General features: G+C 36.5%; 1 protein-coding gene across 1 annotated transcript in view; it reads right to left on the bottom strand.

The window, feature by feature from the left end:
- The window catches only part of CHD7 (chromodomain helicase DNA binding protein 7), a 184,683-nt gene that overhangs the window by 41,044 nt on the left and 117,165 nt on the right, over positions 1–26,474 (bottom strand). Inside the window, exons 7-16 of the mRNA XM_070747811.1 lie at positions 25,547–25,684; positions 21,751–21,816; positions 15,711–15,766; positions 14,229–14,343; positions 9,652–9,735; positions 4,318–4,455; positions 4,101–4,222; positions 3,389–3,632; positions 2,352–2,528; positions 1,899–2,042 (exon numbers count right to left, since the gene is read on the bottom strand). Of these exons, the coding sequence (XP_070603912.1) occupies positions 1,899–2,042; positions 2,352–2,528; positions 3,389–3,632; positions 4,101–4,222; positions 4,318–4,455; positions 9,652–9,735; positions 14,229–14,343; positions 15,711–15,766; positions 21,751–21,816; positions 25,547–25,684 (1,284 nt within the window). The remainder of the gene's footprint in view (positions 1–1,898; positions 2,043–2,351; positions 2,529–3,388; positions 3,633–4,100; positions 4,223–4,317; positions 4,456–9,651; positions 9,736–14,228; positions 14,344–15,710; positions 15,767–21,750; positions 21,817–25,546; positions 25,685–26,474) is intronic.

Below are 26,474 nucleotides of genomic sequence, written 5' to 3'. Positions count from 1 at the left end.
GAGTTTCTGTTAAATCCAAATATCCATTAAATCAGAATTTACATCATTTGCATAATTACATAATTGACATGACTGCTGTCGTTTGCAGTAAAATCCCAATTTAATAGAAACATGCTTGATATAATGCACATTATCTTGTTAATGGAATGAAGTCTGAACTGAACATTTGTCTTGTTTATACCAAGTCTGGTAAAAAGAGATCTGTTAAACAGATTGTTTACTATGATAACATGCACTAAAAGATCGTAGTAACTGATATAAAACTATAATTCAAACATTCAAAGCAATTAACATGCACTGGAGGTATTACATGACTAAAGAAGTCTTTAATTGTATGAGATTTAATCATGCCAATAATTGAATAATTAAATTATAGTAAATAAAAAGGCCCATGTGATACAATAGTACAGCAAAATCCTTGTAGATATTTATTAAACAATGTATTATCTTTCTTCTGCAATGGGATATAACATTTTATGTTGCTATTTTGTGAGTTAAAATATTGGTAATATTTTGCATGCTTTGTTTTAAAATCCTGTTTATCAGATTTCTTCAATCTAATAATCTCCAGTTGTACTGAATTAACAGCTAAATTCCTAGCTGACATTGTTCAAATGTTTTAAATGCTTTAAATGTTTTTAAAGCTTGTTTTGCTTTTAAATACTTATTTTTTGCTTTGTGTTTTAAGTATCCCTATAAATATTAATACATTTTAAATAATAATAGGCTGACTCTTATATTCCAGAAAAGTGCATTATATAGTTTACATTTACACATAACCTCTTTAAACATTACAAATATATATATATTAAAGTTTTAATTAATTTTGATAATAATAAAATGCAAAACCTCCTATAAGTAAAATACAGTGGTACCTCTACCTAAAATGCCTCTACTTAAGAACTTTTTTAGATGAGAACCGGGTGTTCAAGATTTTTTTGCCTCTTCTTAAGAACTATTTTCTACTTAAGAACCCAAGCCCGAAAAAATTTCCCAGGAAATTTGAGAATGGCATGAAGGCCCAGCCAGTTTCCTGCCATTCCCCCTTTAATCCCGTCCATCTCGGGCTTTTCTGGGCTGCCATAAGAGCCTTTCGGCGGTGCTTAATGAGGCTTTGGCAGTCCAGAGCGAATGGAGCATTTTCTTTTCTCTGGGCGCTTAGAGAGGAAATAAACCACTTCGCTGTGGTGACTCCCTCGCGCTGCCTCCCATACACCCAGTGCGAGATTGCCTCCCGGAGCGTCTGGGCGCAGAAATGCAAAAGGGGGCGCTTCGTCCCGGCCGGATCAACTCGGCTTCAGCCAAACTGAGGAGTCTCCACAGTGAAGGAAAGGCGAAGGCTACAAAGCAAACGAGCGAGTGGAGAGGGGAGGTCTTCAGCATAGGAAGGAAGAGGAAGCAGGTGGTAGTAGCAGCAGCAGGCGCCTTTCGGTCAAAGGAGTGGGAGGTTCCCCCCTCTTGCCTGCCTGGATTTCTCTCTGGCGCAGTGTATGGGAGGCAGCCTCGCGCTGGATGTATGGGAGGCGCATGCTCTTCTTCACCGCCTCAGAGTCCTGCTTTTTTTTAAGCCTTAAAGTTTTAGATTTTACCCTTACCTCACTTTCTTCCTTTGGCAGCGACTGTCCTCTTCCTCTTCTTCCTCCTCCCACCCAAAATCCGAGCTTTTATTTCTTTCCTAATAGGTTGGCACGCATTATTTGCTTTTACATTGATTCCTATGAGAAAAATTGCTTCTACTTACAGATCTTTCTACTTAAGAACCTGATCATGGAACAAATTAAGTTCTTAAGTAGAGGTACCGCTGTAGTTTGGTTCCAATAAAAACAAAACTATTACTCTAAGGATTTTTTTCAGAATTGGGTGATTATTATAATTGGAAATATTGTGGAATTATGCACCTGTTCCTCCGTTTTTAGATCACCAAATTCCTGCATGAAAGTTGTTTCTGAAGGAAAACGACTTGGTTCCAAGAAATGGAGCAAGCTAAAAAGCTCTTCTACAGTATTTTGCAAAGGAGTCCCTGTTAAAAGCACCTTGTGTTCCTGCAAAAAACAAGACAATGAAAACTTATTTATTCATTTTTTTGTATTTTTATTTACTTATTTATTAAACTTTTATGCTACCCATCTCCACTACAAGTGAAGATTTCAATCTTTTTCATGTCCATTTTTTCCTATTGTACTTCAGATATTATCAATGGATTGTTTAAAGTGTGCAAATGAATTGTAGGTGTTTCATAGCATTCTCTTAAGCAAAAAAAAAATGTAATGACAAGAATGTTAACAAAACTGGAATTCAAATGGACAGAATTAAAATACATTTCTCTGAGATTTAAGAATATCAATACCCACCAGGTCCATCATTTTGAGACCTTCTAGCAGCTTACAATTCCTGTTCTTCAGCCTGTGAGCTTCATCAATGATCACACATCGCCACGGAATGTTACGGAGCTCAGGACAATCAGTCAAAATCATTTCAAATGTTGTAATGATGGCATGAAATCTGTATGATCCTTTAATTGCACGACCCTAAAAGCATACAATTTATTATGTAATTATTATATATGATTAAAACAACCTTATGCATGATTCAAATGTTTTCTCCCAAAACTAAAACATTTACTGACTAATGATGATAGAATTGTGGATAATACTCAAATCCTGCTCTTAAACCTAAACCTCTTAAACCCAAGGAATTTACTTTGGAAGTTGTAAGCTACTATAACATTGTGCATTCTTTATAATGGTTACCAATCATATAAAATGTTCTATGGACTACTGATAATGTGACAATGTGGAAAGAGAACCATATTAATTAATTAATTAATTAATCAATCAATCAATCAATCAATTAATTAATTAATTACGGTCTGCCTAACAATCTGCCCTCTCCTCACTCCACTCATCCTAATTTTTTACTTCCATTTTATTTATTAAATTTATATACCATCCTTTTAGCCTAGATGCAACTCAGTGGCTGCATAAAATATTAGGATGATAAATATAAATATTAAAAATAATATTAAATTTATATCCTGATGAAGGTAACTGTAGCACACAAAAACTTATGCTTTTTAATAAAATATGTTAGTTGGAAAAAGTGCTACCAGACTCTTCCAGATTTTTTGATATGATAGAAAAATGTACTTATAAATCATTCTTAGTTTTATTTAATCAGAGTGGAAAAACTGTATTCTATTTGTTTTAAATCTCCCCATTTAGAAAACCTTAATAGAGTAATATTTATGTGTGCAGAATTTATGGAAAACATTTTCCTTTGGCAACGCCTTTTCCAATCCTGTCTTTATATTTTGAAACAATAAAGGGCAATAACGAACAAGAAGAAATAGTTATTTGAAGTCATCTTTTATTATACTAATAACATTTACCTGTGGGTCTTTGAAGTACATTTCATATGTCTGAATCATCCTTCGACTGGCTTGGCTCCCATGATACACAACAACATTCAACTCTGTCCAGGTGCGGAATTCTCTTTCCCAATTGGGGATTGTAGACAATGGGGCAATAACCAAAAATGGACCATGGATTCCTTTTAAATATATTTCATAGAGAAATGTAATGGACTGGATAGTTTTTCCCAATCCCATTTCATCTGCTAAAATGCAGTTGCGTCTGCAATGAATAAATGTTCAGTTCTAAAATTATAATTCAGCTCCTCAAATGATTTACAAAACACACTTCCTTATTTATTTAACTGTATGAATCCTACGTCTCATAAGGACATTTTCTTTTAAGAATTAAATAGTGTCAACTCAAACATCCTTCTTAAAACAGAAAAAAAAACCACTTCCAAGTTTAATAAAAATTCATGCACACAAAAAATACATGGAGGCAGGGGAGAGAGAGAATAGAATAGAATTTTATTGGCCAAGTGTGATTGGACACACAAATAATTTGTCTTGATGCACATGCTCTCAATGTACATAAAAGAAGTTTGTCAAGAATCATAAGGTATATAGTCACAGAAGTGGCTATTTTACTAATTAAGATCATTAAAACACCCTGTATTTTAAAATATTCAGGGATATAAAATTTGAACAGTCAAACTATATGGTTTCACAATGAATGCATGTTACATACGTGTTGTACCAGTTGAAAAGAAGCCAGTTTACTCCTTCTAACTGGTATTCCCTGAGTTTGTTGTTGTTTTTATATTCTCTGGAACATTCTGATTTCTTCCAGTCATCAGCAGGAGGTCGCTCCTATTTCAAATGCAGCAAATCATATTAGTGGTTTCCACAAACCACATTATTAAACTACTATTAATAAACATTTTCAATAGAAAGCTAAATCTTACCACACGTTCTGTTTCTGGCTGCCTCGCCACAAGTTTCTCATATTCTTCAATCTTAGCTTGATCTATGTCTTGCTTTAATTCCCATGTGCTGTCTTCATACGGAAGTGAACACCATTTCACCAAATAATGAGTCACAGGCTTATTAAGGGAAAACAAACAAACAAAATGATTATATGAAAGTCAATGAATATGATTAATGGCACAGTAATTTTGTAAATTAAATAAAACTTAGCATATTTCATTGAACTTCTATTTTTAATGTAAAAACAGACATAAAGCTAGAAAGTACTTTGGTACATCACTTTTAAAGTTACTGATTACTAACTCATAATTCCAATTCTTTTACTAATTATCTGTGAATTCACCAAAGACTGACCTTAGAAAAACAAGGGCTCTCAGAAGAATACACAAAGTTCATTGATAAGTGTACTGAATTAGTAAGAAAAGTGGTTTTTCAAGAGATCAATTGCAATGAATATGGAACCAGAAGTTCAAATGGTTTTGATATTGGCCAGGTGGAGCGCTGCCAAGGCAGCACAATAGCAATGGCATTTATACTTAGAAATCATCTCACAGTGACAGATTAGATTACTAGAGTTGAAAGGGGCCTTGTAGGTCATCTAGTCCAACCCCCTGCTCAAGCAGGAATCCCTACACCAGCAATGGCGAACCTATGGCACGGGTGCCACAAGTGGCACACTGAGCCATATCTGCTGGAACACAAGCTGTTGCCCAAGCTCAGCTTCAATGTGCATGTGTGTGCCAGCCAGCTGATTTTTGGCTTGCACAGAGGCTCTGGGAGAGCGTTTTTGGCTTCCAGAGAGCCTCTGGGAGGATGGGGAGGGCGTTTTTGCCCTCCCCCAGGTCCAGGGAAGCCTTTGGAGCCTGGGGAGGGCAAAACACCCACCAGAAGTTTCAGCCTCCAGAAGGCCTCCAGGGGGGCGAGGGAAGCTGTTCCCCCCCCCCCCCCAGACATTGAATTATGGGTGTGGGCACTCACACATGCACAATAGTGTGCATCCACACTCTTTTGGTACCAGAGGAAAAAAAGGTTCACTATCACTGCCCTATTCCATTTCAGACAAATGGCTGTCCATTCTCCTCTTGAAAATCTCAAGTATTGGAGCCCTCACAATCTCCGCAGGCAAGCTGTTCCACTAGTTGATCACTCTCACTATCAGAAAGTTTCTCCTTATTTCACATGTTATAGTCTCCAGTCCCCTAATCATCCTGGTTACTTTCTTTTGCCCTTTATTTAGTGTTTCAATGTCTTTTTTGTAGTGTGGCAACCAAAACTGGATGCAATTTTCTAGGTCTGGTCTAACTGAGGCTTTATAGAGTGGCATTAGTAGCACCCTAGTGCTTTACAGCCTGATCTATAATAAATAGCTGTGATAAGGAAACCATTTAAACTGCTTAATAGTAATCCTTATCACTAGGCAACTAAAATCATATCCCTGTAAATTAACACTACAGCTAGATCTCTCCCCCCACATTAAACTTCAACAAAAATGTAGCTGATTCTCTCTGTGTATAATATTTTGTGAAAGCTCACATGTGTTCTACAGCAAGTGACAAACATGAAACTGATAATTTCCAAGTCATAGTCCCTGCACTGTTTTTTGGCAAAGTTTTTCATTTGGCCATTTGGATGGACATGGATGAACCAATACATATGCAATATATAATAAGTAGCTCTATCTAATTTGAAAGTCTGAAAAAAAAATCACCCAACTGGGAGAATCAATAAGATGCAGAATTGCTTAATCTTGACTACTTTTATGTGTGCCTTGCATATTCTTAGATGTTCCACTGCATTCCAATTGGAGTCAAGGTCTGTCGGGATTTGAGCAATTTTATCTGCAAAAAACTTGTTAAAATCCTCAGTATTATCCTGCAAGGGTTCATCAGCTCCCCCCTGGTTAATGAAGGAGGGAGTTACCCTAAACAGAGTGGGTGGGATTCTGCAGATGCAATTAGGGAGACATTATATGCGTGTCTTGTCGCCCTGATCGCCACTTTGTAAATCTCCATATAAGCTTTTACAAATGTTAGGTCAGATTTGGATTTGCTTCTCCTCCAATTGTTCTCTAGACATCTCTTCTGGCGTTTCATCCCCCGGAGTTCCTCAGTGAATCAAGGAGATCTCCAGGGTCTACTGCCACAGAGAGGTCACAAAGGCACTATTCAGTCCAGAGCCTCCACCGTCGCCGTATTCCAGGCTGCCGAACTGCGTACAGGCAAATCCGGCAAAGCCTCAAGCGCCCTCTGAAAGCCCTCCAGGTCCATCAGGAATCTGGGAGGATTGGAGCCTTAAAATCCAGCCACAGCAAAAAATGATATGACCATGACAAAGGCAAGATATCTAAGCCCCTTAATTTCAGGTCATTGTTCAACTGCTCTGAGAGGAATACCATATCGGGAGCGTATCCTCCTTCGTGAGTTGGGCCCTGAACTACTTGGATCAGGTCCATCCGCTCCGAGTCCTCGGAGAGGGGCGGCATACAAATCTAATAAATAAATAAATAAATTAATTAATTAATGGTTGCCATGAACTCCTGCACCAACCCAGAGGATTTGCCGAACGACAGCAGATTAAAGTCCCCCAAGACAATAGGTTTGGGGGATTCTATTGCCAGCCCAGCTAACTCGAGTAGCACAGGCCGGGCTGTTGACACACAGTTGGGGGGCAGGTACATAAGCAACAAGCCCACCTGTACCCTGGGTCCAACTTCACAAAGAGGGACTCACAACCTGATATCTCGGGAGCAGTGAGCCTGTGTAGGACGGTGGTCTTCTTGGCTATAATAGCCACTCCTCCCCCCCTTCCCTGGGGTCGCGGCTGGTGCCACACCTGAAACCCGGCTGGGCACATTTCAGAGAGAGGGGCCCCTCCCTCTGGGCCTAGCCAGATCTCAGTCACACATGCCAGGTCAGCCTCCTCATCCTATGTAAATCCTATGTATGATCTAATGATTTCAACAGCTACATCAATGCTTAATCCCCTATTTCTGCATTCAAATTTATTTAAATTTATGTAATTACACACTCACTAAACAACATGAGCAGATAATAAGGATTAAAAATAATGCAGACATACACACACGAACAGGTTTGGAAAGACTGGATTTACACTTCTCAACTACTATGGTAGTCTAGGCACAACCATCTGGAAAGAGAGACTAATCATATTAACAATACTGACAAATGTAAGAAAGTCTGACCAAGAACTGGTTGAAGTTTCCAGTAAATGAACTATAGCTAAGACTGCTTGTTTTGATTATATAAAACTGCAAGTGAAACTCAATCCATAAAAGTATATTTGTATTGTTACATTTAAAGTTGTAAATATGTTGAAGGAATAAATAAAGGCAAAAATGAAAACAAAAAGTTTTTTCTGCCTTGATTTAACAGGCCACAATGGAAACAAACAAATGGAAGAAATTATAGAATATATCAATATTGATAATGTATTGCATCCAAAAGATATGGAAAGTACAGACAAGAGAGATCTGCTGCAATTAATGAAGAAATTGATATTGGACTATGTAACAAATGTTAAGTAAGATCACAAACTTCTCCTATAGAAAACAAGTCAGGAAGCCCACCACTATTGGGCAGTACATTTCTCTACAAGATTGGAAAAGGGAAAGTATAATAATAAAGATAAAAGTGGTACTAGTGTTAGGACCAATATTTGCAGGACTGAATGCAAAATTGGAACTGAGGAAATATCAATAAACAAAATTTTGGTGGAGATGCAGCACCAGACTGTTGGCATTTGCAAAGTCCATTTCAAAATAAAAACAAAAACCAACAAAATCCCATGCAAGTTGAACTGCCAAGAACTATCACTGGAACATTGAAAACAGAACTGTTCTTTGAATCAAAGCCAAAATTCTGCTTATAGAATATGCTCCAGAATACAGAGGTCTCCTGCCAAAAACCTTACATTTGAATTCTATGTAGTATGTGCTAATATGCATGAAGAGAATAGGTATAGTAAACCACAATGCCCATAATTAATAAGATAATGTAACGCTTTAAACTAATGAAAGATATTGAAATAGTGAAATTATTTTCTCTGCATATTTAAAGACAAAAATACATTCTAACAATGTTTTTGAACTTTTTTTATCACATGATCTTCCCCACTTTTTAAAACCATGTAGATGTTCAATTTATGTGGATTAAATTTCAATATTTATTGAATTAAAAATTAAAACTGACACATTCACTGCTGTTACAATTATTTGATGGTGTTTTACAAAAACGTTTGTTTCTTTAACTGGGTGAAACAGTATATCATGAAGCATCATAAAGGTCTTTGATATATTAGTGCTACCCAAAATCTATTATAACATATACTATATATTCAAAATATGGCTAGGGTGATAATAAAAGCTGGACCTGCTCCTCAGTATGGATAATGTATTTTTACAAAGATTTGACAACCATATAATTAATATAAAATGCTTAATAAATATGTGACTTAACAGCACTTCTTAAATTTGAAACTTTCAAATAATATATATATTTAATTATGTTTTCATTTTATGTGAAATTTTAATTTAGATGGAGAATAAAAATAACTTATACTGTATTCAAAAAGAAAATATAACAGTATTTTACATAAGCCAAACTTTAAAATTTCCTGAACACACAAATTCATTTTCTATTACCATATTTTATATATTTTGGGCATATTAGTATCTTTCATATCAATTGATATAGCAACATTTTGTCCAGGTGAAGGATATGGATGTTCAAGTACAGGTAATCTTTAAAATTGCAACCATAATAGAGATTACCTATCATGGTTGGGTAAATTGTGATAGTTGTAAAACAGGTCAGTCATGTGATCCAATTTTACAAGTTTTTCTGATGAACTCCGTGGTCATTAAGTGGACCAATGGTCTGCTAAGAGTGTTGTTTTGCCAAAAATTAAAGTAAAAACTGATAGTTTTTCAGCAAAACTATCGTAAAATGTGGTCACATGACTGCAGAATGCTGCAAATGGCTATCAATGAGACTCAGTTGCTGAGCAGCCAAAGTTCAAACACTTGATTGTGGGGGTGGTGACCATTAGAGCTTCAAATCTCGGTTGTAAGTTACCTTCCCACAGATCCATTGTAACTTCAAATGGCTGCTAAGTGACAAAGTCGAGGACTACCTGCAGTATTATTTAAAAATTAATGCATATCCAAACATGTAACAGAAATGCCCATTACAATAAATTAAAATGAAAGTAGTTTTAGCAATGTAAGGCATACTTCATTTAAATTTTGCTAGCAAACAAGTGCAATTTAAAAATAAATAAATAAATAAACTTACCTCTCCATTATCATCTTTGCTATCTGAAATATCCATTATTCGGTCAACTTCAACATAATCTGGATTAAAAAGTTCATCATCTATCTATTAAAGGGCAAGCATGAATAAAGGGGGGGAAATCAGTAAATAAAGCCATAGGGGAAAATGCATGTATATCATTAATTGAAGTGCAACAATCAAGAATGATAGCATTTCTGAGAGAATTGAACTTCTTTCACTTTGTTAACTGGACCTCTTAATCACAGTGTAAAACTTTTTATCATGTAAGAATGTTTAGGAAGAGGAATGTTTAGGGATATTTTAAACGACATGGGAAATTATGATTCACTAACAAACATTTATTTATTTATTTATTTATTATTTGGATTTGTATGCCGCCCCTCTCCGAAGACTCGGGGCGGCTCACAACAAGTGAAAAACAATCCAATACAATCCAATTAATTAAAATATTATAAGTTTAAGAAAATCCCCAATACTAACATACACACATACAGGCATACCATATATAACTTCAACGTGCCCAGGGGGAGATGTTTAGTTTCCCCATGCCTGACGGCAAAGGTGGGTTTTGAGGAGTTTACGGAAGGCAGGAAGAGTAGGGGCAGTTCTGATCTCCGGGGGGAGTTGGTTCCAGAGGGCCGGTGCCGCCACAGAGAAGGCTCTCCCCCTGGGGCCCGCCAACCGGCATTGTTTAGTTGACGGGACCCGGAGGAGGCCCACTCTGTGGGACCGAATCGGTCGCTGGGATTCGTGCGGCATCTTAAAATGTTTATAGCATATGGTGCATTTAGCATTCGTGAAAGCTATGAAAGCTATATGCTGTAGAAATAAATTTCTAAAGTCACCTAATTACTGCTTAAATCATATTCAGAAATAAATATTCCTGTAAAAATAAATCACTCTACTAAACAAATAATTCCCTCAATACTGTCAGACTTTTTACTAAATCTGCACTTCTATTCTACTAGTTTTTCTCATCATTCCTATCATCCTTTTCCTCCCACTTAGGACTGTATGACGATAACTTGTTGCTTGTATCCTAAGATTTTTATTAATATTTATTGTTTCTTCATTGCTTATTTGACCCCTGTGACAATCATTAAGTGTTGTACCACATGATTCTTGACAAATGTATCTTTTTCTTTTATGTATGCTGAGAGCATATGCACCAAGACAAATTCCTTGTGTGTCCAATCACACTTGGCCAATAAAATTATATTCTATTCTATTCTTCTAGAAATAAATTAGATACCCTCTTTGTCTCCTACTTTATCTTGGCAATGATCTTATTTTTTTTAAATATTTCTTAAATTTATGTGAGAAGTGGTATATAATTGTGTACAAATCAAATCTATTATAAATACATACTTTTTTCTCTTATATGGTGTTGTGCAGTTGTTTACCTGTTCAATTAATGATTTACCTAGATTGCCTGGACAAGTCCCTGCAGTTTTCTGGTTAAGATTTTTCAGAAGTGTTTTGCTATTGCCTCCTTCCTAGACCTGAGAGAAGGTGACAAGCCCAAGGTCATCCAGCTGGCTTTGTGCCTAAGGCAGGACTATAACTGACTGTCTCCTAGTTTCTAGTTTGATGCCTTAACAACTTCGCCAAACTGGCTCTCATGTGTTTGCTGGTACAAGCTAACAGGCAAACACACATAGCATTTTTTGAATAACATAAAACATTCAAGGATTTTCGGACACATTATATAATTGTTGAATTGCCATATCTTGCCAATAGTTACTTGGTTATTGGACAGCTACTTAGTCATTGCTTGATACATCTTACATAGCAGCTAACTTTATCCATTAATAGTTATTTCTAAGCATCCTTTCCACTAACTTTCCGCCATGGAATCTGATGTTCTGTAGATCACAGATGGTTTCAGAAGAGAATGGAACATACAGATTTTCATGACAAATCAAACAATTAAGTTGTAACTTCTTTTTAATTGATTATTCCATGAAACTGGAGGAAAAATCCACCCAGAGAGACTGTTTTGGATAACACAGTGTTTTAAATTGGACTGTCCCTAATCAGCTTATTGCAGTAGCTACTTAATGTGCAGAGAAAAGTGTATTATTCCATCATGACTTAGGAATTATTTGAATTCATAAGTCATGATGAAATAATACATTTCTCTGCAAATTAAGTAGCTAATTCACTGCAGTGGGTTGATTAATTAAGTTGTTATGTAGCCCTATTAATGTAGATTAATTTTGTTCATTCTCACCTGCTGATCGAAAAGAGGAATTTATGAAGTTCCCTATAAGCAGAAGCCATGGACCCACTTTGACAAAGCTAATTGGGAACATCTGAGTCTCATCTTTTTCAACAGACATGAGAAAATGCTGAAAAACCCAAAAATTTTTGTACTTTCTTGGTCTAAAAAGATACTTATAATAAAGGTAGGATAAAATGGAGTAAGAACATTAAAATTGCTTCAACATGATGACAGCATAAATAGGTCATGATCTTGAAGCAGTTTTAAAATATAAGCCCCTGAGATGAGACTCATTTGGCCTTCCGAAAGAGCTTGAAGATATAGCTCTGCCAACTGGATTGAGTCCTAATCGGGATTTTGGAATTCTGAAAGTGGCTAATGGATTACATTACAACCACCTCCTCCCTGTGAGAACTTTGCTCCCTTCCACTCCATCTTATTTAATTTTAACTGACTTTTCAAATTTAAGATCCCTATTTATTGTATAATGTTTTATATGGCAATTTTATTGAATGCTTGTAAGCTGCCTAGAGTTGCCTTTGGCAAAATGGGTGGCACATAAATCCAATTTTAAAAAGTTAAGTAAATGGGCAAGCATGTAAATAAATAAGTAAATAAATAAACTAAAACAAAACATGATAGCATAATATGTCTTTCCTAACTGTTTAGAAGATGACCATAATTTCTAAGGTTGCATGTAATCATGGAAAAAACACTGTCTTGACAACATAGGATTCTACTTGTAATTTATGGGATGATATAGGACACAGTTTATCGAACAGCAATCTCAAATCAAAGGTTTAATAGGAAATAATTGGCATCTTGGACACAAAAACTGAAGAAAAATTAAAGAAAATTGGTACAATTTAGTGAAAAAATAATCTCCAGAAAGCACTGCATGTAGTATTCTGAACCAGCAATGGTTTGTGAATGTGGCATGTGTTGCATGTGACTTTATGCTGACTAGAACTGGTTTGCCTAGATTAAACTTCAATTTGTCAACTTCCAGACACCAATTCCATAGCCTACTGAGAACAGCACCCAAATAAATCAACATTGCTTATGAAATCTTTAGCTACTTTGTTTTCAAGCATTGCCTGTAGTGGATATCCAGTTGTTGCTAACTATTTTCTAAGCTCCCTACCCTGTTTGGTTTAAAGATGTAAAGAAGAGACAGGATTTTTAGACCTACAAACTGTATTTATTAAAGAACAGCACAATTATCTTATTCTATCTCTTATATAGATTTTGAGACAGAACAATAAACAAAAATGCATTAATTCTTGGGCATTTATATAATTCCATATTTCCTAGAGGGGAACCTCCTGTATCTTTTGGATCAGAGTGTGCTGTTTTGTTTCTTCTTCTTCTGTTTCAGTGTAACACTGTAAAGTGAGGGGATATCCAGTGTTAACCTACACACCAGTGAAATTAGATCTTCCCATTATTTCACCTAGATATGGCAGCCATAAAACTCACCATCTACCAACTATTAAATGAGGTTTCAATACTGAAACATAATTATCAGGTGTAACTTTGTGGGCAGTTCAGGCTTCCTACTAAGTGACAGACAAACTATTATTTACTCAGTTTGCTTAGAAAAACAACAAGGTTTTAATTAAATATTACATGAAATAAAGATTCAGGACTAACATGTTTTTGCTCAAATTCCTTTGCTACTTGATTGGACATAAAGATATATGACACATATTGCTCAAATCACTAGCTTTTTTGTAACTTGAAGCCTCAGCTGGTTCTAGTTTGCTTGAAACAGATTAGACTGAAATTAAGAAATTATCTGGAATATGTGACATCATTGTGGAGAAAGGGGAAATTACTTATTTGTACGTATCTATAAAATTAGAATCAATCGTTTTAAAACAATAATAATACAATAAAGTCTAAATCTTGTAACAATGTAAGAAGCCAGCATAATAAAATACAATTCTAAAATAAATCAATAAACACAAGAGTTAAGATCATTAAAAAATCAAGAGAATTTAAACATCAATCCACTTCAGTAGACTGAGTGCCTAAAAATCTGCTTTCAAAATATTTAATAAAAATATTTATCCAGCTTATATAAAGTATTATTAAAAAGGAGCCTATGGGAGCACAGCTTTACAATATATTAGGTGCAATATCTTCAAAGCATATAAGTATTTACAGACCTATGAGATCCAGATTCCTGTTTCAATATGATCAGCTATCACATTGTACATCTGCTTACATTCCAAATAGTTTTCAAAAAAAATTGCGGGTACATTGAATAACTGAGCTTCACTTGATGGAGTTATCAATGAATTTCAGCCTCACTACATGATTTAATCCAATTGAAATAATAAAAATATACCTCTGAAAGGAACTTATTTTGAGCCTGCTTTGCTTTAAATCTTTTAATCTTCTGTTGAATTCTCCTGTCTTTGTCCAGTATTTCCACAGATGCCCATTGGCAATGGAGGTAAGAGCTAAAAGAATGGAGAAAAATAATCATAATACTAAGCTTATTACCTGTATTTATGCAAACTGACTGTTGTCAGTTTGCATAATTGTCTTAAAACTAATACATAAAGTGTATAGTTTTATGGTATCATTTAGCAAATAATTGCAATGGACATTTGATTAAATATGGAAGATAGGACACTGTGAATCCTCTTTTACTAATATCATCTCTCTAAATATTAAGAAAAAAATTGTAAAACACAAGTGGATAAATAACTCAATTCATTAAAAAAAATCCCTGATTTGCATGAGAGTATGGCAGAATGCGACTTGCTTGCTTTAGGTTAACAGTGTTGAATTGAGCTATTAGCTTTGTGACTAATTCATGGCTGTTACTTGGTCAATAAACCTAATTCATAACAGTAACCATCTACATAAATTAGTCTGACATAAACATTTTAACAGAATAAAAATGTTCCAAGTCAGCTTGATTTAAATCAGATATTGCACAATTAAATATTTTCTACCACAACGTTTGGAATTGAAGAGCACATTTGGAATTCCTAGAGTTGGTTGTGGGCAACTCAGAAATAGTTATACAACAACTAAAACAGGGAAAACACTAGGGCTTGATAGACTTCCAAGTTGGCACAATCCAGTGTATACTTCATTAAAGTATGGAAAACGTTTGGTGGCCTTTAGTCTGCTTCTTTGAAGGCAAGCTTGAAAGTGGTCCTGCTTCTCACCTTTTACTTACTTTAAAGGTGATTGGACTTTTCCCTTGATGCCCATCCTCCCCACCCATCTGCTGGTTTATTCTCCCTGTAGTTGATTGTGTAGCACTCTTAATTATAACCTGTTATTCTTAACTCTTAAGATGAATTTGCTTTCCTCTAGAAAGCTGAAGATAAGACTGCAAAGATAGGTTACCTCTATAGGACAGGAAGTAACCTTAAAATCTGCCTTCTAGCCTTACAGTTGAACTATTAAACTCAGTAAATTTAAATGTCAATTTCTATAATGTCATTTTCACTTCAACAATAGCTGAAATTTACATTACAGTGATAGTCTGCAGTAGCAACTAAACAATATTGTAGTTATTATATATTTTTAGTCTGGAGTTCTGTTGTCATCTAGTAACTAATCTCATGGTTAGAAACTTCCAGCTCCACTCATCATTAAATAGTGTATAAACTAAGACGTTGTAGATACAGAAATATTCCATAAGGACACATATTCTCCTTCCAAACATTTAATATTTTGTATTGATACTCATATCAGAACATTATCTATAATTGATTTGGATGTAATCTTTAGATATGTAATATGTAAAACTTATGTTTTACATATTGTGAAACTGTTTAAAAGAATGCTGAAGACAGGGCTTGCTTACAAGTTTTTGTATTTTACATAAAATTCTTCTGATTGTGTTTCTTCTCCATTCTCCATCTATAAAAAGAAAGATCAGTGGTTCTGATTACAAACTGTAGTAAATATCACTTTAATCTTAGTTAATAGAAAATGCTACTCAAAAACAGCATGTGTTTGAAATTTTACAATAACAAGAGAGTAGAATAGAATAGAAGAATAGAATATATTAGAATTAGAATCTATTCTATTCTACTCAAAAACAGCATATGTTTGAAATTTTACAGTAACAATAAAAATAGGATTTAAAAGTTTCTTATATATTTTTAAAGGAAAAGTGCAGAGAGAAATGCAAAAACGTCCTTGAATTTACTTAAGACTTGAAAATTCTACTCATTACAATTTCCAACACATGAATCATTGTAACTCCTCCCTAACCACACACAGCTTCATTCACAACAACTTGACCCCAAAATGGCTTTCTGCCAAACCCACAGTGCTAAAGAGAAGCCAAGTATACCATTTTCTCAGGCAGCAGCCAATTAGCAACTGCACTCCTGAATGCCTTATGTATTATTTTTGGCTTGCTCTTGACAACTTTATATTGTGGTTTTGTGACTTGTTCAAGTAGTGTTTTAATATGGTTTATGGTTCCATAGCATTAGTACTGCCGAATAAGTATTCATATTAAGCTGGACTTGAAATGTGTTATTGTTGTTTTAATGCATTTTTATATAGATTTACTTGATAGTACAATTACACAAAACTTGGCAAAAAGTCCTTACACATCAACTAGGTAAAGAAAAGCCCAAATGCTACTTTCATTGCTTAATTTTAACACAATCCTGTTAAGTAGGATAGCATATCACGCAATCACAAAATCTTATTTTAGACTTTGAAATACAGCTTTAAATTACAATTGTGTTTAAAATGTGTATACACAACCCAGATGAACAGAAACTCTCAGACTTACAACCATTATGGTAACCAGCATGTATTTGTGACAGTTGTGGTTCCAGGTAACATGATTGCCATTTTCGACTTTCCCAGCCAGCTTCTGACAAGCAAAATCAATGCAGGAAACTGAATGAGAGAGCCAGGAACAAGAGATGGAGCCCCCCTGCTGAATGTGCAAACAGAATCGGGTGGGGGCCCAGTTACAACCCATGACATGGTATGAGTGAAATATGTGACTTGTTGGAGAAAAAGAGGGCCAATGAGGTTGGGGAGGAGATCTCTGGGGAATGGGAGCACCATAGTATTACGGTCATCATAGTATTACGGTCATGGGAGAGGTAGATATAGTGGGAACCGAGGGGTAGGCCGCTCACGGGGAACTAGGATTTACTGTTTCAAAGTGATAATGTGTTCCATCCCCTCTGGCTCAGCTTGTACACCTGGTGACTTGGGATGTCAGGACCCTGGGCTCAAGCTACTGCTGTTTAATGCCAAATCTATTGTCAACAAAGCTCCCCTCATTCGTGATTTAATCATGGAGGAGGGAGTCAACCTGTCATGTATAACTGAGACCCGGCTGGGCCAGGAGAGGGGTGTCCCCCTGTCAGAGATGTGCCCAGACGGATTTCAAATATGGCATCAGCCGCGATCCTAGGGAAGGGGTGAAGGAGGGGTAATTATATCATGCAAGAGTCTTCTTCCTCGCAGGATCCCTGCCCCAGAGATTGTTGGGTGTGAGTCTCTCTTCCTGATGTTGGACTCAGGGGTTCAGTTGGGTCTATTGCTGACGTACCTGCCTCCCAGCTGCGTCACAATGGCCCTGCCTGCATTGCTAGAGGCGGTAGCCAGACTGGCGATGGGGTTCCCCAGGCTCATGGTGCTGGGGGACTTTAACTTGCCATCGCTTGGCAAATCCTCTGATGCAGCTCAGGAATTCATGGCTTTCATGACAACTATGGACCTGACCCAAGTAGTTCAGGATCCAACTCATAAGTGGGGTGTCACACGCTTGACGTAGGATTTCTCTCGGGGGAGTAGAGAGATGGTCTGAGATTTTTCCTTTATCATGGCCAGATCATTTCCTGCTGAGGTTAGACTTTAAGGCACCGCTTCTCCATTGCAGGGAGGTGGAACCGATTAAGTGGTTCCGCCCCAGACGGCTAATGGACCTGGAGGGGTTCAAGAAGGAGCTTGGAAAGATACCCGAATCCCTTGTCCACAGACAGTCCATCTAAGTCCCTAGTAGTTGCCTGGAATAGGGCGGCATGTGGGGCACTGGATCAAATTGTGCCTTTACAACCTTTGCAAGTGGATCCAGGAAAACTCCCTGGTTTACTAAGGAGCTCCGAGAGATGAAAGACGAAAAGACACATCAAGAGCGATGCTGGAGGTCCAGTAATTCCGAATCTGACCGAACAGTACTAAGAGCCTTATTAGGTCTTATTTAGTGGCAATACAGGCGGCAAAATGTTCACATTTTTCCGCACTTATTGTATCTGCTGACTGGTGCCCAGCCACCCTTTTTAAGGTAACTCGCTTCTTCCTTCAGGTGGAGGGAGCAGTTTTTGTCAGATAAAGTCGCTCAGATTCAGATAGACCAGGACCCTGATTGGGCAATGCAGGCAGAGATGACAGGGGCAGATCTTAGTCCTACTAAGATGAGTTTGAGCCTGTGACTCCTGGGGAAGTGGACAAGTCTATGAGACCAATGAATTCCTCCAACTGTTTGTTGGACCCGTTCCCCTCCTGGCTGGTTTCATCCAGCAGGGAGGTGTCACAAGGCTGGCTCCAAGTTTTGGTCAATGCTTCCTTGAGGGAGGGGTTTGTCCCACAACCGTTAAAGGTGGCGGTTGTGAGGCCCCTCCTCAAGAAGCCTTCCTTGGATCCAGCAGAACTTAAGAACTTTTGTCCAGTCTCCCACCTTCCCTTTGTAGGAAAGGTTGTAGAGAAAGTAGTGGTGCTACAGCTCCTACAGTTGTTGAAGGAAACGGATTATCTAGACTCTTTTCAATTGGGTTTCAGGCCTGGCTACAGCACGGAAACTGTTTTGGTCTCTCTGATGGATGATCTCTGGTGAGATGGGCGTTATTCCTCTATCTTGGTGCTACTTGACCTCTCAGCTGCTTTCAATACCATTGACTGTGATATCCTTCTGCACCGACTAAGGGAGCTGGGATTGGGAGGCACGGTATTACGGTGGTTCTCCTATATCTGGTTGATTGCAGTCAGTGTTGGTGGGAGGGTAGAGGTCGATCCTGGATCCCTCATTTGTGCAGTGCGTCAGGGCTCGGTCCTCTCTCCCCTATTATTTAACATCTACATGAAACCACTGGGTGAGATTTCAGCAAAATGCTATATATCTCCATCCCATGTTAGTTCAGTGAAGCAGTGGATGGGATGTGCCAGTGCCTGGATGAGGTGAGGGTCTGGATGGGAATTAACAGGTTCAATCTTAACTCTGACAAGACCGAGTGGCTGTGGATACTGCCTCTGAAGAACTATGTTGATTGTCCTTCCCTGGTTCTTGCGGGAGAGACATTAACCCACTCAGAACGGGTTCGCCATTGGGTCTCCTTCTAGACTCACAGCTAAGATTAGATCAACACCTGACAGCTATAACTAGGGGGATCTTTGCGCAGATTTGACTAGTGTACCAATTGCGACCCTACTTGGATCGAGAGGCTCTTCTCACAGTCACTCATGCCCTTATCACCTCATGGCTGGATTATTGCAATGCACTCTACTTCAAGGTTACCCTTGAAGTTGGTCCAGAATGGAGCTGTGAGAGCTGTGGGGGATGCTCCCAGATAAACCCACACTACACCAATTCTTCATGAGCTGCAGTGGCACAATTCAAGGTGTTGGTAATTACCTTTAAGGCTTACATGGCTTAGGGCCAGAGTAACTTTGAGACCGCCTTCTACCACGTAACTCCCAGCGACCAGTTAGATCCCACAGGGCCGGCCTTCTTCTGGTCCCATCAGCTGAGCAGTGTCAGCTGGTGGGTCCGTGGTGAAGAGCCTTCTCTGTGGTTGCCCCAACTGTCTGGAATCAGCTACCTCCTGAGATCCACACTATCCCCACCTTATTGGCCTTCCAGAAAGCCATAAAGACCTGGCTTTTCCGACAGGCCTGGGCCCTCGGGGGAATTACTAACGAGGTCGACCCATGAATGTATGGACAGCTGTAATTATTTTAAATTGAAATGTTTTTATATTGATTCATGTTTATTTTTGTTATGAACCGCCCTCAGACCCTAGGGGGTTGGGCGGCATAGAAATATAGATAGATAGATAGATAGATAGATAGATAGATAGATAGATAGATAGATAGATAGATGTTTACCAAACACATGATTCACTTAGCAACTGCAGCTATTTGTTTAACAACTGTTAACAGGAACGAGGAAAATATATAAAGTTGTCTTAAGTTGTAACATATGCAAAATCTAGTTTAACTGTAAAAATCTTATTAGTTTAAATTCAGCTAGTGCATAAATTAAATTCCTCTTTTAGTATTGTGAATTATTATAGTGATTATGCATGAAGAGATGAACTACTAAATACTCATCTACTAAACAAATACTGTTCCTTTCTAATTTTTCTGACACAGGTTGCCCTTAAAGATGGCCCATCCACCTCACAGCTTTAGTATAACTAAGAAAACATATTTTTCTTTTTTTGGAATATTAATTATTTTAGTTAAACTGATTTAACTAAATCTAATGAACAGAATTTTTAATTGAAGGATGGAACATAATACCATCTTTCCAAGTCTGTTGCTTTCTACACAGCAATTTTAACCTTTATTTTTATTCTGCAAAAATCTTAACAGCTTTATGCTGCACATTGTTACGTTAAGCATTTTTTTTGCCAGAATCTTGTTTTCAGAAATAAAAAAAATCATATAACGGAGTTGCTTAATGACTATGGTATTCACTTTACAACAGTAGCATTTGCTTAACAACCATTGTGAGAAAGGCCATAAAATCAGGCATATGTCACATAGTGACCCACTTAATGATTAGCATGATTTATGACAATAATGGTCACAAATCAAGCACTATCTGTAAAAATATGTTACTCAGGGTTTTTTGGGTAATTGTTATGGGTTGGATATGGCTGTCAGATCTCTTTGGCAGCTGTCTCAAACAAAAATAATTCTTCCGAGCAAGATTATCACCTATTATGATGAAAGGGATGGGTGAAAATAAATTCAGCAACTGGACTGTTTCCAATTTAGAATCACTTGAACTCCCATTACATTACTGTGGAGAATTTCATTGTTTCTAATAGCTCCCCCATGAACCAGAAGAGAGGTTTTTCTTTTCACTGATAACGGAGGATTCTGAAGGTCACTATTCACAAAAATGTTTCCTGAATATTAATCACTCTTTAATAAATATTGTTAATAAACTACTGGCAGGGCAAAAGAATTTAGCCAAGGTAGCAAACTGTGGGCAATAGATGCTTTAGATTATATACATTTTGATTTGGCCCTGGTATCATGACAATATTATTAATGTTTTTTTCTAATAGAATTACTTATATTAGAGGCTGAAAGAGTATTTAGTGATAGGCAGTCTCATCCTTATGAAGATACAAAATATTCTATAGAATCCAAGGAACAAAACTGTAAGGATATGAGTTCAATGCATTGGATCTAGCAAAGCAAACATAGCTTATTCTATATGAGCTAAAGCAGATAAATAAATGTATAGACAGACAGATGATATACTCTCTTAATGAACGAATAATCTGGCTTACAACAAAATCCCTATATTAATTTTGTTATGAAAGCATAATCCTAATTTCATATCCAGAATGTGTAAAAATAATTTTCAATCTATTGTTAATAGCTTTATGAAGAATTATCAAAAATAGCATAGATCATATAATTCATTTCTGCTCTATTTACAATTTCTTTACTTATTACCCTTTTACTTTAAATGAATCTCTGAATAGGTAATGCTGAAATTTAGAAATCTATTTTTAAGAAATTCAAAAAACATACACACCAGTAATTAGTAAGTTTTGATTGACAGTTGTGAAAGAATTTACAGTGAAACAAACTATTATAAAAATGAAGATTTAGATAATAAACATTACCTGTTTCTTGATTATGCGGGTACTCAAAATTTTTTCTACTACAGGACCTTCAGCATCAGAAGATTCCTTAAAATGAAATATTTTATAGTTTAAGTTTTAAGTTTTATTAGATTTGTATGCCGCCCCTCTCCGAAGACTTGGGGCGGCTCACAACAAGAGCAATACAATATACAAAGTACAAATCCAATATAAGTTAAAAGCAATTTAAAACCCATAAATATTAAAAAAACGATCATTACTACACAATCATACCATTCTCATATATTACAGTCAGAAAAAAGGTGGTGCTGGGGGGACAAGATAGTTATTCCCCCCATGCCCGGTGACATAGATAGGTCTTCATCATCTTGCGGAAGGTGGGAAGAGTAGGGGCAATTTGAATCTCCGGGGGGAGTTGATTCCAGAGGGACGGGGCTGCCACAGAGAAGGCTCTTTCCCTGGGTCCCGCCAAATGGCATTGTTTAGTCGACGGGACCAGGAGAAGGCCAACTCTGTGGGACCTGATTGGCTGCTGGGATTCATGCCGCAGAAGGCGGTCCCAGAGGTATTCTGGTCCGATGCCATGTAGGGCTTTACAGGTCATTACCAACACTTTGAATTGTGACTGGAAACTGATTCGCAACCAGTGCAGGCCGCGGAGCGTTGGCGAAATGTGGGCAGATCTTGGAAGCCCCACGATAGCTCTCGCGGCCGCATTCTGCACAATCTGAAGTTTCTGAACACTTTTCAAAGGAAGCCCCATGTAGAGAGCATTGCGTAATTATTGAATAAAAGTACAGAAAGGAATAGCCATATATATATAGTCAGGATTGGTCATGTGTCTCTATTATTGCCCTTTGGAAATGTCTAACTTGAACTTGAATAATGCTGTCACTTTGGGGAAAATTATATCAAATATAATATTGAACTTTTCAAATTCCAGATATAAAAATTATTTTTAAAGGTTCATCATCTTTCCCCACCATTTTGTCAGAACTGAAGAAGTTTCATGGATGAGAAGAGAAATGTTTTCAAGAAAAAAAAATCAAGGAAATACAGTTGCCTTTTGGAAAAGCAGTTTTGGGACACCATGACCTGGATGATTCAGACCCTCCATAGAAATGTCACTGTGTTCAATTTCAATATAAGATGAATATTGTAAACCTTTTCAGGTTTTAAAGAAATAATTTCCTATTCTCAATCATTTTCTTGCAATTGTGCAGCAGCCACTCTGGAAGAAAACTTACCATTTTCTGTTCTTTTATCCCTTTGTTATCAAATGTTGCTATATCTACACACAGAGGAATACACACACGCACATGTACACACACCATATTTTTCAGAATATAAGATGCACCTTTTTACCTCGCAAAAGAGGCTGAAAACTTGGGTGTGTCTTATACATCGAATGTAGCCCCACTCATGCTTGCTTGTTAAGCCAAACAATTCATATCAGCTTCCTGACCCTCAGCCAATTTGAGGCTGGGCCATGTGCTAAAATGAAAATGAAACTAGCTCCAAGGCAGCAAATTGCTGGGAGAGAGACGCATAGATTTTTACTTTCTGATGAACTGGATGCAAGGGGGTAAGTCAATAACTATAAAAGTTTGTAGAATGTTCAAATTATTAGACATTTTTTAAAAGACTGCTTTATTAGACAACAAAATTAAAAAAGCTTTTTAATATAAATGCTTGCTCTGAAGAGGCCCAGTGGTATTGCATCTTCTTTTAAATAGTAGAGAATACTTCCAGAAAGCCATATCAATTTTAAAGACCAGTAAAAGTATAATCTAAAATGTAACAGTGTCCACTTTAGTATTAAGATAAGGCAGCTGAGTTAAACCTTGACTTAGTCGTGTTTGGAGTAGATCTATTTAAATAATTGGGAGGAGTTAGTATGACTACATTTAAGAAAACTTTCTGGCATTAATATACTACCATAATGTACATTTCTCCAATTTTTTGCTATTTCCAAAGGTGCACAGAAATACACAGCAAATAGTGTATACCATCTACTGTTTGCCAGAAGGCAAATTTCCCGGAGACAGAGGCAGAATTTTCCCCCCTTGTTTTCTTCCCCCAAAACTAAGGTGCATCTTATACTCCGAAAAATACGATACACACACAGGCACACAGAGAAGGGGGGGGGGAATATTACTAGGACAAGTTTTCTTTTTCAGCATCCTGTCAGCCCTCCTACGTAAGCTAGAAAGAAACTAATTCTAGTTTATTGTAAGACTACATTTCAAGTCTGAAAGTAAAATCTGTCTCTTTTAACTGTCTGATCAAATAGTGCAAGTCTTGTCCAAGTTTCTTTCTCTGATCATTAAGTCACTGGGAGTTCCACCCTTTCTTGTCTGATACTTCTCTAGAAAGCATCTCTTTCCTTCATCCCTCCAGGTCATTCTCACATACCATTACATATTCCAAAATCACTATACATATACCTCTATTAGTGTTTCACATATTAGCAACAAGGAAGAAGTATTGAGAAATAAGGGCAGAGAAGAGAGAACAGGGAAAAATATCAGGAGCTAGAGATTGATGAACTAAAAGGCAGGACTTACAAGTTAAATTTTAAATCCTTAAATGGCTGCTTATTTCCTAGAAATAATCTAAGGGAAGCTCATTTATCTCTAGAAGTGATTAAGGAGCTAGGTCACTTGCTCAATTACAAAAGTTGCTTTTTCAAATGGAAGAAACACATTCTTAAATCATTTATAATTTAAAGAAGACATCTTCTCATTCTGCTATAAGTTCTGCTAAATAAATATATAATTAAAAATGTTACCTCTGTAAAGGATCATTATATACATTTTTAATGCTTAAATTCATCAAGAAACTTTATTTTTATTTACTTTATACTGCCTTTTTGTTTTATTCAAGAATCTTACATTATTAAAAATACAAAAACAAAGCATAACAAAGTTAATGCAACTAAAATGAAACAATAAATCAGACTGTTAATTACATATCAATTAAAGGCTCAGTGTTTATTGTTTTCCTAAACATGCTCACTCAATGCATCTCGTTCATTTTTCCTGAATATTCAAATAGTTGATTTTCGATTAATATGGCCATCTTAAAAAGAGCTTCTCTTGCTGTTTCGAGTAATAGGGCAGAAGTACTATGAGTGGTGTAGTCCTGCAAATCATCATTAAGCCAGTCCCTTAAGTTCTGTATAGCAGGCAACTGGCAGCAAGTGGAGTGTTCCAAATGCAGAATTGTTGCAAATATTTGACATAGCACTGGAAAAGATTTAAGAAGGCTTTTAAAAATAATTACTGACCAATAATTATTTCAGTATGCCTATTTTCGCCAATGGCTTCCTAAGTTAATTATATGAAGTTTTTTTAATGATGTAATATCATATCATCACTATTCATTTTATTCAATTCATTTTATCCATCATTTACACTACATAAAAAAAAATCAAACATATCCCACTGCTTACTAAAAGACAGTAATTTCATAAAGGGGTTCTTTTAGTACCTGACAGCAGGAGACAAGCTTGAGTGGTTTATTAAGTCATAGAAGCCAGACCAATGAATTCAGAGAGATAAATTCTGTCTCTTTGGAGCCTCATTTTAAGCTTTTCAACACAGACCATTAATTTCATTAAATTGTGTAAAATTACATATTGTTGGCATGTAAAGAAAATGTGAATGAACACAGCCTTTAAGAATCTAAATAACTAATTTATTTTGGCATGTTGAGCCAAACTGAGATGGAAATCCCTTGGAGGGGAAGAAACACTACAATATTGTACAAAATTTTTAGTTTTTTCCTCATTTGAAGAGCAAAAATATGAACAGACCTGTTGTTCTGCTTGAGAGTTATTTGAAGGGGAGTTTCTTCCAGCAGCATCTGCAGCATCAACTTCTTCATCAGAAATCTTGAATTCCAAGTCTTCTGTATAACGTTTTCTTTTAACTTGCCTGCTAGAACGCCTCTTCTGAAAAAGAAACAAGAAATAAATGTATATGTTTCTATGTTGTTACCAATAATAAGTATTTGTTCCTAGTTCCATACATTAGTTCCTTAATACAGAATGGTTTTCTTCAGTTTGTTGGTCTGATGTTCCAGTTCATATACCCTGTTTTTCCCAAAATAAGACATCCTCTGATAATAGCCCAATCGGGCTTTTGATTGCATGGCAATAAGGCCAAGCGCTTACTTCAGGATTCAAAAAAATTTAGGACAGGATCTTATTTTGATTAAGGATAAATCTATTCACAAAATATACACGGAGAAAAATGAATACAATTCTAAAAACATGGCTGATTTTATTGTTTATGAAACACTGACAGACTTAGGGTAAGCTATAAGAATGATCAGAGATTCTCAGTCTGGAGCAAACTATCTTTTGGTAGTACCAAGAGTGGATCTTTGGAAAAGTTATACAGAAGGTAAAAAGCAAAAACAAAAAGAAAGAAGAAAAACTATAAATCCTGTATGAAGTATTAGTTGACAGATTAAGTGCATAGGGCGTTCTAAGAAATGATGTGTGGAAGCAGACTGAAACAAAGTGAAGACAATAATGTAAACAATGTGTTGCACAAGGGTGAAAAAATTACTTTAATAGGTAGTATGAACAATTATTCTTGATAGAACGATATAAGGAAATAGACCAAGGATAAAAAGTGCATATTCAGTGAGAGAAAAAAGTATTTAGTCAGCCACCAATTGTGCAAGTTCCCCCACTTAAATTTATTTGCAAATTATGGTGGGAAATAGGTATTTTC

Source organism: Erythrolamprus reginae, chromosome 3 (genome assembly GCF_031021105.1).
Source record: "Erythrolamprus reginae isolate rEryReg1 chromosome 3, rEryReg1.hap1, whole genome shotgun sequence".
Classification (NCBI taxonomy): Eukaryota; Metazoa; Chordata; class Lepidosauria; order Squamata; family Dipsadidae; genus Erythrolamprus; species Erythrolamprus reginae.
This window is presented reverse-complemented; position numbering and strand designations above follow the sequence as displayed.